Source organism: Palaemon carinicauda, unplaced genomic scaffold (genome assembly GCF_036898095.1).
Source record: "Palaemon carinicauda isolate YSFRI2023 unplaced genomic scaffold, ASM3689809v2 scaffold37, whole genome shotgun sequence".
Taxonomy (NCBI): Eukaryota; Metazoa; Arthropoda; class Malacostraca; order Decapoda; family Palaemonidae; genus Palaemon; species Palaemon carinicauda.
In genome coordinates, this window is record NW_027171381.1 from 477,735 (window position 1) to 492,500 (window position 14,766).

Consider the following 14,766-nt stretch of genomic DNA (forward strand, 5'->3'; position numbering starts at 1 on the left):
ACTCTTCAAAAAAATTAGCAGAGGTAAGGTTTCTTTTCGTTTTTTTCCCAAAACGGCATCTACTGTACATCATACATTAGATCCTTAAATTTTTGTGGGATATTCCAATAGCTGTATTTGTATCAACCCATAAACCTATGTGTTTTGTGAAAATAAAATATAAGAGGGTTCTCAATTAAATGTAAAAGTGGTTTTACAACAATAACTGCCCTGTCTTGGGTTAAAGTTCTCTTGCTTGATGGTACACTCGGGCACGCTATTTCTATTTTGTTTATCTTCCTCTTGTTTTTATGAAGTTTTTATAGTTTATATATGATAGATCGAATTTAATGTTGCTAATGATATTAAAATGTTTTATTTTGATTGATATTACTTCTCTTCTAGTTTATTTATTTCCCTGTTTCCTTTCCTCGCTAGGCTATTTTTCTCTGTTGGAGCCCTTGGGCTTATAGCATCATGTTTTTCCAACTAGGGTTATAGCTTAGCTAGTAATAATAATAATAATAATATTAATAATAATATTAATAATAATAATAATAATGCCAAGCTAAAATACCAAGTACCAAAACAGTTACAATAGAAAATTCTAAAAATAACAATCTTCCAATGAGCAAAAGGTTTAGTCTTTTTCCCATTTACCAGATGTTTGATCTAGAATAAAAACATTAAACACTGAGATTTGGATTTGTTCATTGAACATCTGTTATGGTAGACATCATAAAACTAAGAAACTGACCATCTGAATTGCTTTTACAACAAGGAATACAGTAATTTATTTCTTTACTATACAGTAGAAGAATAATGTACTTTGGAAGGATAAAGTCCATAGGAGGGAAAACAAGACTGCAGAACCAAAGTAATGAATGAGGTATTAACCAAAAAGATATTTTTCTCAAAACAAAATGTGGTTTTCTGGGTCGACCTGTGACGCCCGGTGAAAAGGGTCCTTCTTTACACTTTTCTAATATAAACCTTCCAAATATACCAGAGAAATATAAAAGCATGGAATGCAGAGGTTACTACCCTCGCGCGAGCACCTCGTGGGTGTCGTGTATACATCAGGGTCGTGTGAAAGCCACTATTCACAGGCTGGCTTCCATTTAGATAATTCCTTCATCAAAGGGAAGGGCCGTAACAGAGGCCCTAGATACCACACTTGAACCACGCCACCGACTTTTATAAAACCATGTCATCGTCCTAGTTGAGAATTTTTGATGCTTTATTGACTGATCAACTAGAATCCACTGACTTCGTACATAAAAGTCTCTTCTTTTACAGGGTTCAATTCTCCAATGCAGCAAGGGGCCCTAACCAGGTACGAGCAGGACCTCGTAAGGAAAACATACTGAACCAAACTCTTAGGCACCACTTAAAAACAGCGCCTCAGTGGCGTGGTCGATATGGTGTTTGCGTCCCACCTCGGTGGTCGCAGATTCGATTCTCGGCCATTCCATTGAGGAGTGAGAGAAGAGTATTTCTGGAGATAGAAGTTCACTCTCGACGTGGTTCGGAAGACACGTAAAGCCGTTGGTCCTGTTGCTGAATAACCACTGGTTCCATGCAACGTAAAAACACCGTACAAACAAAACCACTTAAAAACAAATATTGTCAAAAATGTTCTGCTGAAAATAATGAAAATACTGTACGTAATAATAAATTCTTAAAAATCCACCAGTCAACTAGGAATTGAAGGCATCTGAAATTATCGTATCTGATATGGAAAGTTGAATTTGGTGGACTAACACAGAATCCGTACACAGTTATGCAGAAAAATATGTTGGATAATACCCAGCAAATTAAAAACATAGCAGGCCATTTTAGTTAGAGTTTCACTACGGTAGTACCAAAGCTATCAAACAATTAAATTTATTCATCCTCTAAATTATTCCCTGGAGACGACGGCTGCAAAACGCGACTCGGATACAATTTGCTTTTGGTCGATATTCCCAACGTAAGTGACATTTGTCTCGGCATGTTCTCGCTACTTCAGCCACGGGGAGCAGCTAAGCTCCTCCTCAATATCGTCCTACAAAAATAGTAAAAAAAAAATTAGTGGAACATGATCACCAAGTTACATTTCTAGGCTTCAATCTATAGAGTTATTGAAGCCGGAGAGCTTTTTAGGAAGGTGCCGAAGAGAAAAGGTCTTCAACTTACGAACGCAAATTCAATTGAAATCATAAACCTCAGACGTTATATCAAAAGTTCATAATGAAACATATAATCTAATACAGTAAGCAAGATGACATTTACAATATAGAACAGGACTAATGATTGACTTTTGCAGCTGAAAATCGTAGGAATGCGAGTTGTGTGAAGCCTACCTGGGCCAAAATTTAACAAAATTTGACTTACAAACAGCTTCTTGGAACTTAATGAGTTTGAAAATTAAGGACTTTCTATAATGCAAAAGGCAGAAAAAATAATGTCACCCTAAAGATGAGGGACTATGTATAACACATTCAGTAGAGCTTTCAGTAAGCTGCCTGGGGAACACCGCAAGCGACGTCTCTCAGCAGGGAGTTCAGTTACCGGCATTTCACCGTGCTGACAAATCAACCCTTTAAATTTTCAACCATTTAATCGTTCTTTCTCTTCCTGACCACCGAGAATTGGATGACGTAATTTTAAACTGAGAGAATATGTAAGGATAAAAAACTGATATACTTGAATTTATTTCCTCAAAATTTAAAAATCAAACACAGATTTGTTCAGTGTATAAGTGACCAATATCTTCACCAGAATAAATAGATATGAATCACCAAGCTTCACTAAAAGAATAATATGCCAATTCACAATTCTCATCTCCAATAAAAATACTTAAAACTAAATAGAAAATAGTGGCAGGGTAGCAGAGCTAAAATGTTTTAAAACTGAATATAATAATAATCATTATCATTATTATTACTACTAGCTAAGCTACAACCTTAGTTTGAAAAATAGGATGCTATAAGACCAAGGGCCCCAACAAGTAAAACAGCCCAATGAGGAAAAGGAAATAAGTAAACAGATAGATCAGTTTGCTTGAGTGTACCCTCAAGCAAGAGAACTGTAACCAAAGACAGTGGAAGACCATGGTACAGAGGCTATGGCTCTACCCAAGACTAGAGAACAATATTTTGATTTTGGAGTGTCCATCTCTTAGAAGAGCTGATTACCACAGTTGAAGAGTCTCTTCTATCATTACCAAGTGGAAAGTAGCCACTGAACAATTGCAGTGCATTAGTTAAGCAGTTTTAGAAGTTATAAGGCTTTACTACCACAAAAGTGAGGTTTATCATCCAACTATTCCTCACATGCGCTCAAAACATTTCCACCTTTTTTACCTAATCCAACAACTATCCTACTGTCCTCACTTACATTGTGACTGGAGGCTTTGTAGTTAGGTATGCTGTCTTCTTTCCTTATCTTTCCATCTCTTTTTGACTGTATATGACAATTCCATAATTGATACCTTCTGGATTGTAGTAATACCTAAGAATGAATACATTTATTGACCCTTTACAGTGACACTCTGCTATTCTTTCCACGAACTAAAGTCTTAAGCCCCTCACAAACAACAACCAAGCAAGAAAGGGATATGTAACCCTAATTGAATCTGTTGGCCTAAGGACTATGTAACACACGATATCAGTTTCTTGAAAGCGCAAGCGATTAACAGAAGAATTTGTTTACACGGAATAATCACCACAAGTAAACAGAAATGCAACAAGACATAAGGATGTGCATCGGTAATCATCTTCAACTACAGCGGACGTCACGAGAGATCGGAGCCAAGATGGCCGTTCAAGGTGAGGCAGCGGTAAAGCATTACGAAAACAAGAGCTATTAACAAACAATTACATGCACAAGTTAACAAATGTAAGTCCACTCGGGTATCAGACAATGACAACAAACAAACTTTTCGTAAACAAACATCACCAAACTAAGGATAATATCTTCAGGGAAAAAATTAAAGGGATGAAAAATAACCTGCAGGTAACCGGGCCGATGCAAAATGCTTCGTAGTTTCTTGCGACAGAAAAATAAAATTGAAAAAATACCTTAATTAAGTCAGCAGTAGATGAAATCCATAGACTTCAGAATTGAAAATCTAAAAGAACACTAAAAAAAATATATAAATCAGATATCAAGACATAACAGCCAAAAATCCATGATGCTCTCATAAACCAAAAAAAAAAGCAGATAAATCTTGATTGCGAAGCTTGCACATTATTCAACATAAATGGTTAGCAAAGTCCGTATGCACTGATGTTAAAAAAACAGAATGTACACACAGACTCGTGCAAGGAGAAACATACAGGTAGGACATAAATTGGCAAAACAATAGGAGGTTGGACGAGGAATAAATGTTGGATATTAGGAATAACAAAACAAATAGAGAAATCTATTCTATATCTAAGTAGTGTACAGTTTTGACAACGTGAATATGAAGTACTTTATCACGCATTAGCGTCGTTTCATAGCTCTGAGGCCCTCAACACAAACAGGGTAATGTTCCGGTAAATTACGTCTTTTAGTGGAAAATTATCATTGAAAATGATAGACGGCCCCTTCTCCCCACCAGCGCGACACGAGCACACTGAATCTAATTTCTGTGAAGGATACCTTATTACCAAGTTTCCTGTACAATAGGTCCAGTCTCAGCTATATCTTATACTGTACCAGTGAACCCTCGTTTATCGCGGTAAATAGGTTCCAGTCGCGGCCGCAATAGGTGAAAATCCGCGAAGTAGTGACACCATATTTACCTATTTATTCAACATGTATATTCAGAGTTTTAAAACCTTCCCTTGTACGTAGTACTGTTAACAAACTACCCTTTAATGTACAGAACATTTAATGCATGTACTACAGTACCCTAAACTAAAACAGGCACAAATAGTAAAGGTGATTTTATATCATGCATTTCCTAAACATGCTAAAAAGCACGATAAAAAATGGCAACCAATGTTTTGTTTACATTTATCTCTGATCATAATGTAGAAACAAACTGGAGGTAGAGCTTTGCTTATTACCCAGACATATTTCCCATGCTCTTCCCTTAGAACTACATCACATCTTCCTACTTTAGATATATAGATATATATATATATATATATATGTGTGTGTGTGTGTGTATATATATATTTATATGTATACACATATACATACTGTACCTACATATATACATAAATACATGCATACATATATATATATATATATATATTACTGTATATATATGGGTTATGGAAAAAAATCCGCGAAGTGGTGAATCCGCGATGGTCGAACCGCGAAGTAGCGAGGGTTCACTGTATATCTGATATAGTTTTAAATGATTTTATTTCAGTGAGACTGAAAACAATGAATAAGAAAAATTACTATTTTTGATAGCAATTTCCACCAGGATTTATTGCAAGAATTTTGTACTGTATAATATTCATTTTCTTTTAAGCACTATAAGAAAATTGGGTACAGTATTTGATCTTTTTAACATAAAATGGGACAGAGAAATAGAGCGTGATTCCTGCACTAAAACTAAAGTACTTTAGTCTTGGCATAAACATTATAATCACATTATAATTAACAATGATTTTCAATCCTACCTCAATTGGCCCATTAAACTAGTGTAAAAAAAAATCTAATATTACTGTTGAATTTTAAAAAACATTCTATATAATTAAATACAAATGAAATAACTCAGTAACTATAACAAACAGTATCGTTATTTTGCATAAAATAACTGTACCCTTTTATGGTGCAATAAGAGTAAGGAGTACTTCATGTAGGACTTTCTTTGCCGAGATCCTAAGCAAAGCTGTAGGTCCAAAATGTTTCTCTTTAACCCCAAAGAAATGACCTTTCTGCATCTTGCTTTACTCCCCATTCCTTTGTCATTCCTTTAGCACAGTGGTTCCCAACCTTTTTTCTGTCATTTCTCCCCTGCACCCAGTTCAATCATCCAGATTTCCCCCTTCATGCCCCGCCCAGCCCTCATGCCCACTCACCTGCCTCAGAAATGGGCATGATATTCCAATTCTCCCCCTTGAATATCATGTCAGTGAGAAATGATATGATCATATCACAATTGAATGGCTAACAACAAAATGCCGCACGTACTATGTGGACATTTTCCGCTTGTTTTAGTTAGTAGGTAGTGTAATTATTTCCCCCAGGTTGGGAACCATTGCTTTAGCACGTAATCGTTCATCCATTTTAACTTCTTCAGCCTCCATTCCTAACCTTTTGACAACGAGTCCATCAGATCAGCCCTACGAGAGACTACGAATTTGAGTGTGGTCTGGTTCCAATACTTTATAACATTGTGAAAAATAGCTTTTAACAATACAAATTCCAACTCCTCATCCCAGTTCTTTTATCGATATCCTGCAGCACGGACACAGCTATCTTAGACTAAAATTTTGTATTGATTAACTTGATTACAGAATGGCTTTTCCTTCTAGATAATCCCAATAGTTTATTCTTGGAAGAAACATAAACTCTGTACCCCTTAAATCATGTATGTGGAGGCAAGGTCCTGGCAGTAAAAGGATAATAGAATTTTATAGAATGGCCAGTACCAATCTGTTAAGTATTCAGTATTCGCACAAAACTCAATGTACTGCACTACAGTTCCCTTAATTTCAAGACCAGTACCTTATAAAAAACAAACATTTTTCATACCACAATTTATTTGTAGAGGCAACAATTGGTAACAGTGTCAAAAGCTGGCATAAATTAAAAGTCCTTGCAGATAAAAATGCAAGACACCCTCCAGTGCCCAACTCGCTCAAAGAATGTGCCGCAAAATAATTCAGTCCCTCTGATGTGCATCTTGAATTGAATAAGTGCAAGCGTTGGACCTTACAAAGTGCCGTGATGTGGTGGCAATATGGCAAGCTATGGAATTTCTTATATTTTAAAGTAGTGTACCTGCAAATATAATCTGAAAGCTCAAATCTTTACTCCTATAATAAAAATATTGCTTGACTTGTCGCAGTCCGACTCGCGAGATCTAGACGACAAATGTAACGTCTTCGGGGTAGGAAGTGTTAATGTATAAAATGTGCACCTAAAGGTATCCATGTACGGTATTCTTCCTGTCTAATAATTAATCCTGACTTATTGTATATACTAGACAAAATTCTGTCTAATAACGCTTATCCATACAATCTACACAGTGCTACTAACAATCAAGTCTAGGAAAAAAAAGGCTAAGAAAATACAACCAGCCATTGCCGAGCATTCAAGTACTTACGTTCAATGCCTGGTTGATGGGGATGAAGAAGGTGTTCTTCCCAGTCATTGCAAAGGTATGCAGGAGACTCAAGTCATTGACGCGCTTCTCAAAATCACTAGATGGGAAGAACAAAGGCATGTGTGAGAATCTATACTCTTGTTTATTACTTTGGGACATAAGCATCACTAAATATTTTCTATGTATGAAAATAATCTAACCAAGCAAATTATACACATCCAATAATAAATTATTAATTTATTTCTTCCTGCAATATATCTATTTCAATTCAATAACTTTCTGGTAGTTTATTTTTACCCAAAATAGGAAAAAAATGCACATATACAGAACAGGAATACTTGTCTAAGAGTTAAACTTACTTAAAATGGAAGAATATTTCACCCCAGCAGAACTGATTAATCTTACGTTATTGGCTATTCAATGTTTTAGTCAAGACAGATATAAAGACCAAAAGAATACATTTGTCCTTGTGTGCATTACATTCAAGGAAATCTCAAATATATAAGTAATGATCTAGAGCATTTGACAAATTCAACTTGTCAAACTTATCTGTCTTATTCTCTTTAAGATATCAAAAACAATTTTTCAATGAATGGATAAAAAGGCAACCTATTACAAAATAAGACTTGAGTACTGATTCTTAACTGATATCTTTGTATATAATGGATTATATTTATTTTTTTATTATTTCTTATCACACAAGTCTTGTCTTAAAAAGGAGGGTAGCTTATTTACCCATTTTAGGTGAAACTACATACAAATGAACTTAAATACCTTGTCAATGCTAAAAAGTACTGTAGTCTTAATGATCGTTCAGCAGCTATAGTCCATTTCTTTTATCGAGGCAGATTTGCACCGACTCGCAGCGGTGCCCTTTTAGCTCGGAAAAAGTTTCCTGATCGCTGATTGGTTAGAATTAGAAAGTTTCCTGATCGCTGATTGGTTAGAATTATCTCGTCCAACCAATCAGCGATCAGGAAACTTTTCCGAGCTAAAAGGGCACCGCTGCGAGTTGGTGCAAATCTGCATCGCTAAAAGAAATGGACTATAGTCTTTGACCGGCCCCTCCATAAACAAGTTAGAATTATTACAAATTTCAGCCAATACAGGGAAGTGATACTTTAATCATGCCTTGCGTTGAACACAATTAATAGCAGTGCAGTCTTTCTTTATATCATCCCTTATCAGTAATCAGCAGAACTTGCCTTACCAAAGTTGAAATTTAGCTAGAGGAGTGTATCAATACAGTGTGTAACATACTGTAGTGTCTCCAGAGACCTACGAGTCTAACGCAGTGTATCATTACAACGAGTAACAGAATCTTACGTAATGGAGAATTCATCCACTAGTCCGTAGAAGTTTGGCTTCTCCAGGAGCTTCCTTGCATCGGGATTCAAGTAGGCCGGGGGTACCGAGCCCTCGGCCACAGGCTTTGCGATGGTTGGAGCTATCACCTGATCTATCACGTGGAAAACCTGTAATGATTATAACCGTATATTTTAATTGTTTATTAATACTTATACAGTTTGTTTCCCTATTTTCTCTCCTCACTAGACTATTTTTCCCTGTTGGAGCCCTTGGGCTTATAGAATCCTGCTTTTCCAACTAGGGTTGCAGCTTAGCTAATAATAATAATAATAATAATGATAATAATATAATATTTGATAATACTAAATGCAGGATAAAAAATATAAATTTGCATTTCACTTATAAGAAAATATTGTTTTTCTATCAAAAACAATTTAAATTTAAATTTTCTTATCTATTTATTGTAATCTTGAATAGTTTTCTTTTAAATAAATTATGTTATTTCAGGTATATAAACTAAACAAAACTGGAATTATGTAAATAGATGTGAAAAAATAAATAGTTTCTCACTTTTTTCCTTTTCAATACATTTAGACTACATTGAAATACATTAATACACATATTACATAAATTTACTGTACTGTACTCTCAATGCTTGCCTCTTAAGAAAACATCAGGGAATTACCTCATATCTATTTATATAAAAACGAGACTATATTTTCAATTGCAAACACCTTACGCAACTAATCACTATGTGCCTATGGTCTCGTAGATCTACAAAAACATCAAATTATCTAACATGCTTTCCCAATATAGAATACCTACTTGGGGAAGTAAATACGTACAGCCCAAAGAGATAATTACGACAAATTATACAACAGGATACTGTGCTCTCTCTTTCTCTCTTACACAGTACTGTACACCATCAAGCTCCCTAATCCCACAGACATTAACCCTTTTACCCCCCAGGCTCTTTAGAAATTTCCAACCCTTAACCCCCAAGGGGTTATTTTTTTCCCCAGCACATTTTGCATTATATTTTTTTCAAATTGCTCTAACAGCCTTAATTTTTGTCATAGAGAGGTCAGGTTGGTCTCATTCTCTTGGAAAATGCCTGAATTTTCTCAAAAAATTATCAAAAATATGAAAAAAAAATTTTATAGCAATTTTTTTTGCAAGGACGTACCGGTACGTCCATGGGGGTAAAGGGATGAGTTTTGTGAAACGTACCAGTACGTCCTTTGGGGGTAAAAGGGTTAAGTCAAAGCTATGAACATCAGGGTCAACCATTTTACTCATTCCATTCAATTAACTCTTAATTTTGTGTACAATAGTCACAAAGGCGGGACTTTTATCCATTCTGTATTTTACGTACAAAACCGCGGGCCTCATTTTATGCCCATTCACACACTTTATTCAATAGAATTTGAGCAGCCATACATACTGACTGAAATCTCTTCAATCATAATGCTACCTTTTATACTTTTACAGCCATTACTTTACGATGCAGTTATCAAACATCAATCAAATTTTGTTTTATCCACTACAGTACTGTATTTCCCTTTTTCATATCATATGCAATATGGAAATCTGATTCTGACTGAGACCATAAACCATGTTTTTCAATACAGAATACACATGAATACAGTACTGCTAATACTTGTGAAACTACACCCCGAGATACAAATCACCCACCTGCTCGTGTCCGTCTTCCGACTGAGCGATGTGATTGGCTGATGTAATCTTGGCGTTGTTGATGTAGAAGTCGAAGTTCTCCCATCCCGAGATCGACGGTTTTCCGTTGGCGATACGAGTGACGTAGAGCCTTGGGTTTCCTGTCAGCTGGGTGTTTAGGTCGTCCGGGAGATCCTGGGCTTTGTAAGGGATGTTGGCTGGAAAATGAAGCGTAGCAGTTAGCGTACAGTTATTGAAGGTCCTCAACTAGCGAAGATTTGACTTAACAAACATTCGGAGGTACAAACATAAATCCAACTAAAATCATAAATTTCAGATATATTAACCCTTTTACCCCCAGGCTATTTGGAAATTTCCAACCCTTAACCCCCAGGGGGTTATTTTTTTCCAAGCACATTTTGCAGTATATTTTTTTTTTAAATTGCTCTAACAGCCTTAATTTTTGTCATAGAGAGGTCAGGTTGGTCTCAAAAAATTATCAAAAAATAAAAAAAGATAAAAATTTTATTGCATTTTTTTGCAAGGACGAACCGGTACGTCCATGGGGGTAAAGGGATGGCTTTTGTGAAACGTACCAGTGCGTCCTTTGGGGGTAAAAGGGTTAAATGTTCATAATGAAATACTGTAATACAATTTAATGCAGTAAGCAAGACGACATTTGCAATACGAAACGAGACTATTTGTTGACATTTGCAGATGAAAATCATAGGCATGCGAGTTATGTGAAACTTTTCCCAGGCCAAAATTGAACAAAATTTTACTTGCTAACAGCTTCTTGGAAACTATTAACCCTTTTTACCCCCAAGCTATTTGAAGCTTTCCAACCCTTAACCCCCAAGCGTTTGCTTTTTCAAGCACATTTTGCAATATATATTTTTTTAAATTGCTCTAACAGCCTTAATTTTCGTCATAGAGAAGTCAGGTTAGTCTCATTCTTTTAGAAAATGCCTGAAGTTTCTCAAAAAGTTATAAAAAATATGCAAAAAAATGTAAATAGCAGTTTTTTGCAAGGACGCACCGGTACGTCCATGGGGGTAAAGGGATGAGTTTTGTGAAACGTACCAATACGTCCAATGGGGGTAAAAGGGTTAAGTTTTTAATTTGGGGACTTTCTGTATGCGGTCCACGACTGACGGAGATGGCATCACGATAAGGTTGATTTGGGATGGTGGATTGATCACTAGGGGCCAATTCCAAACTAGCAATGGATTACCGAGATGAACGTCAATACGATGTTAATGCAAGACTATAAACAATAATCGTCGCGTCTGAAGAGAAAGATTGTCGTATTGCAAGACTGACATTGATTTGAAGCTGTGAACTTAGAGTTCATTTAAAAAATCTTCCCTCATTCTCTTTCTTGTTTTTATCCTACCTTAAGTAGACAAAACACACCAGCCTGAATGATAGATTAATTATGGATACAATAGGTTACCAAAACCGATGGTAGCAAGGTGTTATCCTAGGTGATTTTAGGATAGAATGGCATAAAAGGAAAGATTGAGAATTTCACCATTAATTTATCAAGGGTACAGGTAAAAACAAGCTTAATTCAGGTTTAGGGGTGAGGCATAGCCTTTGCAACGGCTAAATTACAATAATAAGAATAATCTAAGAAGATTTACACTTATTCTAAACTAGATAAGAGTGCCCGGAAACATATTTTGCGGAGTGAGCAATTAGGAAAAAGGGACCTCTGCTTACCTATATGATATAAGAATAGCTTCTCTGTTGATCCATCGTACTGCTTTATGGCATCATTCGTCGGGATGAAAGCAGTTACGCTTTGGGTCTTCATCAAATGCGGCAGAAGCTTTTCTTGCTTGATGATGGCGACGGCCTGCGGGTACCGGCAAGAAGAAGAAGAGGGAGAAGAATGTAAACAAAACGCTAGTCTGGGTATACATCTTTTGTATATTTTTCCTTATATTTGCATATATCATCTTTATTTTCTTCTAAATATATTTAAATAATTTAATTATGTTTGCTTATAATTTGGTTAGTAGAAAAAATGGCAAATAAATCTGAATTTTTGATAAATATTTTTATTATAGAATATTGCAAAAAATACCATTAATTTTGATAAATATTTTGATTCCTGTATAACACTTGAATAAATTAAATTTTAATTTTGTTACAAACTTTGATTATAGAATATTGCAAAAATATAATTTTATTGATGCTCAATATTTTCATTATCGATTATTGATATATATATATATTCAAATAAGCCATATATATTTTTTGATACATTAATGTCTGGATTCTCTTAACGACCTCGGGACCAGAGCCCCATGCGAAATCACATGTCTAAATGTGCAAAATTTATCATATATATATTTTATATATATATATATATATATATATATACATATATATATAATATATATATATATAATATATATATATATATATATATATATACAGTATGTGTGTGGCAGTGACCTGCATAACACATTAAGGCATACTTCATATGAAAAACCGATATAACCAAGTTATAATATATTTCAACCAAACACAAATTCATTGATTTTCTTTGGACCATATCAAATATTTCACAAGACGAACGCGAGCCTTCGATAAGGCATATCAATCTATAAATCGATTTATTACTACTATGGATTCATTAACATTTTCATTATAAAAATTATAATGATACTTATGTCAAACAATATATATGGTCTCTTTAACTGTACTAATCAGAGTAATTACTTTGTAGGACATTAATTTAGATGCCAGTGGCACACTCTTAATATCCTTCAAACTTACTTGACAGAGAAGGAATTTGAAGGAGTGGAAAGGGAGAAAGAGAGAGATTGAAGAGAAGTGAATTGAGGAAGGAAATAAATGAAGAAAAGAAGATCAAAGAGGAGTATTAGGAGATAAAGAAAATTATTTTCTTATAGTTTTTGTTAAGGATTTCTCAATGTCATCTGAATCATAATCTACTTTTTTATTATTATTATTATTATTATTATTATTATTTATTATTATTATTATTATTATTATTATTATCATTATTATTATTATTATAAGATCTTTTTATCCTTAATATATGATAACTAATCTTTCCAACATTTGGAGAAATTATTATTATAAGGATTCAATCTTCCAATATCTAGCCTTCCCATCCAAAGGTCTTTCCTCAACATCTGAGAGCTAATCTTCCCAGCATAACTTCCTCTTCTCGACATCTGAGAGCCAGCCTACAACATCCACCAAGATTTTTCATTCCCAACATCCCTCTGAGAACTATTCTTCCCAGTATCTTGTCCCAGTTTTCCTTCTGGCATTTTCTGAGATCTACTCTTCCCAGTATCTTGTCCCAGTTTACCTTCCTAACATCTGAGAGAGATCTATTCTTCCCAGTATCTTGTCCCAGTTTTCCTTCCTAACATCTGAGAGAGATCTATCTTCCCAGTATCTTGTCCCAGTTTTCCTTCCTAACATCTGAGAGAGTTCTATTCTTCCCAATATCTTGTCCCAGTTTTCCTTCCTAACATCTGAGAGAGTTCTATTCTTCCCAGTATCTTGTCCCAGTTTTCCTTCCTAACATCTGAGAGAGTTCTATTCTTCCAATATCTTGTCCCAGTTTTCCTTCCTAACATCTGAGAGAGATCTATTCTTCCCAGTATCTTGTCCCAGTTTTCCTTCCAAACATCTGAGAGAGATCTACTCTTCCCAGTATCATGTCCCAGTTTTCCTCCCTAACATCTGAGAGAGATCTAATTCTTCCCAGTATCTTGTCCAGTTTTCCTTCCTGCCATTTTCTGAGAACTGTTCTTCCCAGTATCTTGTCCCAGTTTTCCTTCCTGCCATTTTCTGAGAACTATTCTTCCCAGTATCTTGTCCCAGTTTTCCTTCCTAACATCTGAGAGAGATCTATTCTTCCCAGTATCTGTCCCAGTTTTCCTTCCTACCATCTGAGAGAGATCTATTCTTCCCAGTATCTTCTCCCAAGTTTCCCTTCCTGCCATTTTCTGAGATCTATTCTTCCCAGTATCCTGTCCCAGTTTTCCTTCCTAACATCTGAGAGAAATCTATTCTTCCCAGTATCTTGTCCCAGTTTCCTTCCTGCCATTTTCTGGGATCTATTATTCCCAGTATCTTGTCCCAGTTTTCCTTCCTGCCAATTTCTGAGATCTATTATTCCCAGTATCTTGTCCCAGTTTTCCTTCCTGCCATTTTCTGAGATCTATTATTCCCAGTATCTTGTCCCAGTTTTTCCTTCCTGCCATTTTCTGAGATCTACTCTTCCCAGTATCTTGTCCCAGTTTTCCTTCCTAACATCTGATAGAGATCTATTCTTCCCAGTATCTTGTCCCAGTTTTCCTTCCTGCCATTTTCTGAGATCTACTCTTCCCAGTATCTTGTCCCAGTTTTCCTTCCTAACATCTGAGAGAGATCTATTCTTCCCAGTATCTTGTCCCAGTTTTCCTTCCTAACATCTGGGAGAGATCTATTCTTCCCAGTATCTTGTCCCAGTTTCCTTCCTGACATTTTCTGAGATCTACTCTTCCCAGTAA

At 35.5% G+C, this 14,766-nt stretch overlaps 1 protein-coding gene across 5 annotated transcripts in view; it reads right to left on the minus strand.

Annotated features, from left to right (window-relative positions):
• The window catches only part of LOC137636726 (fasciclin-1-like), an 88,936-nt gene extending 76,841 nt beyond the window's left edge, over window positions 1-12,095 (minus strand). For all 5 annotated transcript variants that reach the window (XM_068369112.1, XM_068369111.1, XM_068369114.1 and 2 more), the window contains exons 1-4: window positions 11,945-12,095; window positions 10,241-10,437; window positions 8,564-8,712; window positions 7,238-7,334 (exon numbers count right to left, since the gene is read on the minus strand). In XM_068369112.1, the coding sequence (XP_068225213.1) occupies window positions 7,238-7,334; window positions 8,564-8,712; window positions 10,241-10,437; window positions 11,945-12,038 (537 nt within the window). In that variant the 5' untranslated portion in view covers window positions 12,039-12,095. The remainder of the gene's footprint in view (window positions 1-7,237; window positions 7,335-8,563; window positions 8,713-10,240; window positions 10,438-11,944) is intronic.
• Between the last annotated feature and the right edge of the window lie 2,671 nt (window positions 12,096-14,766).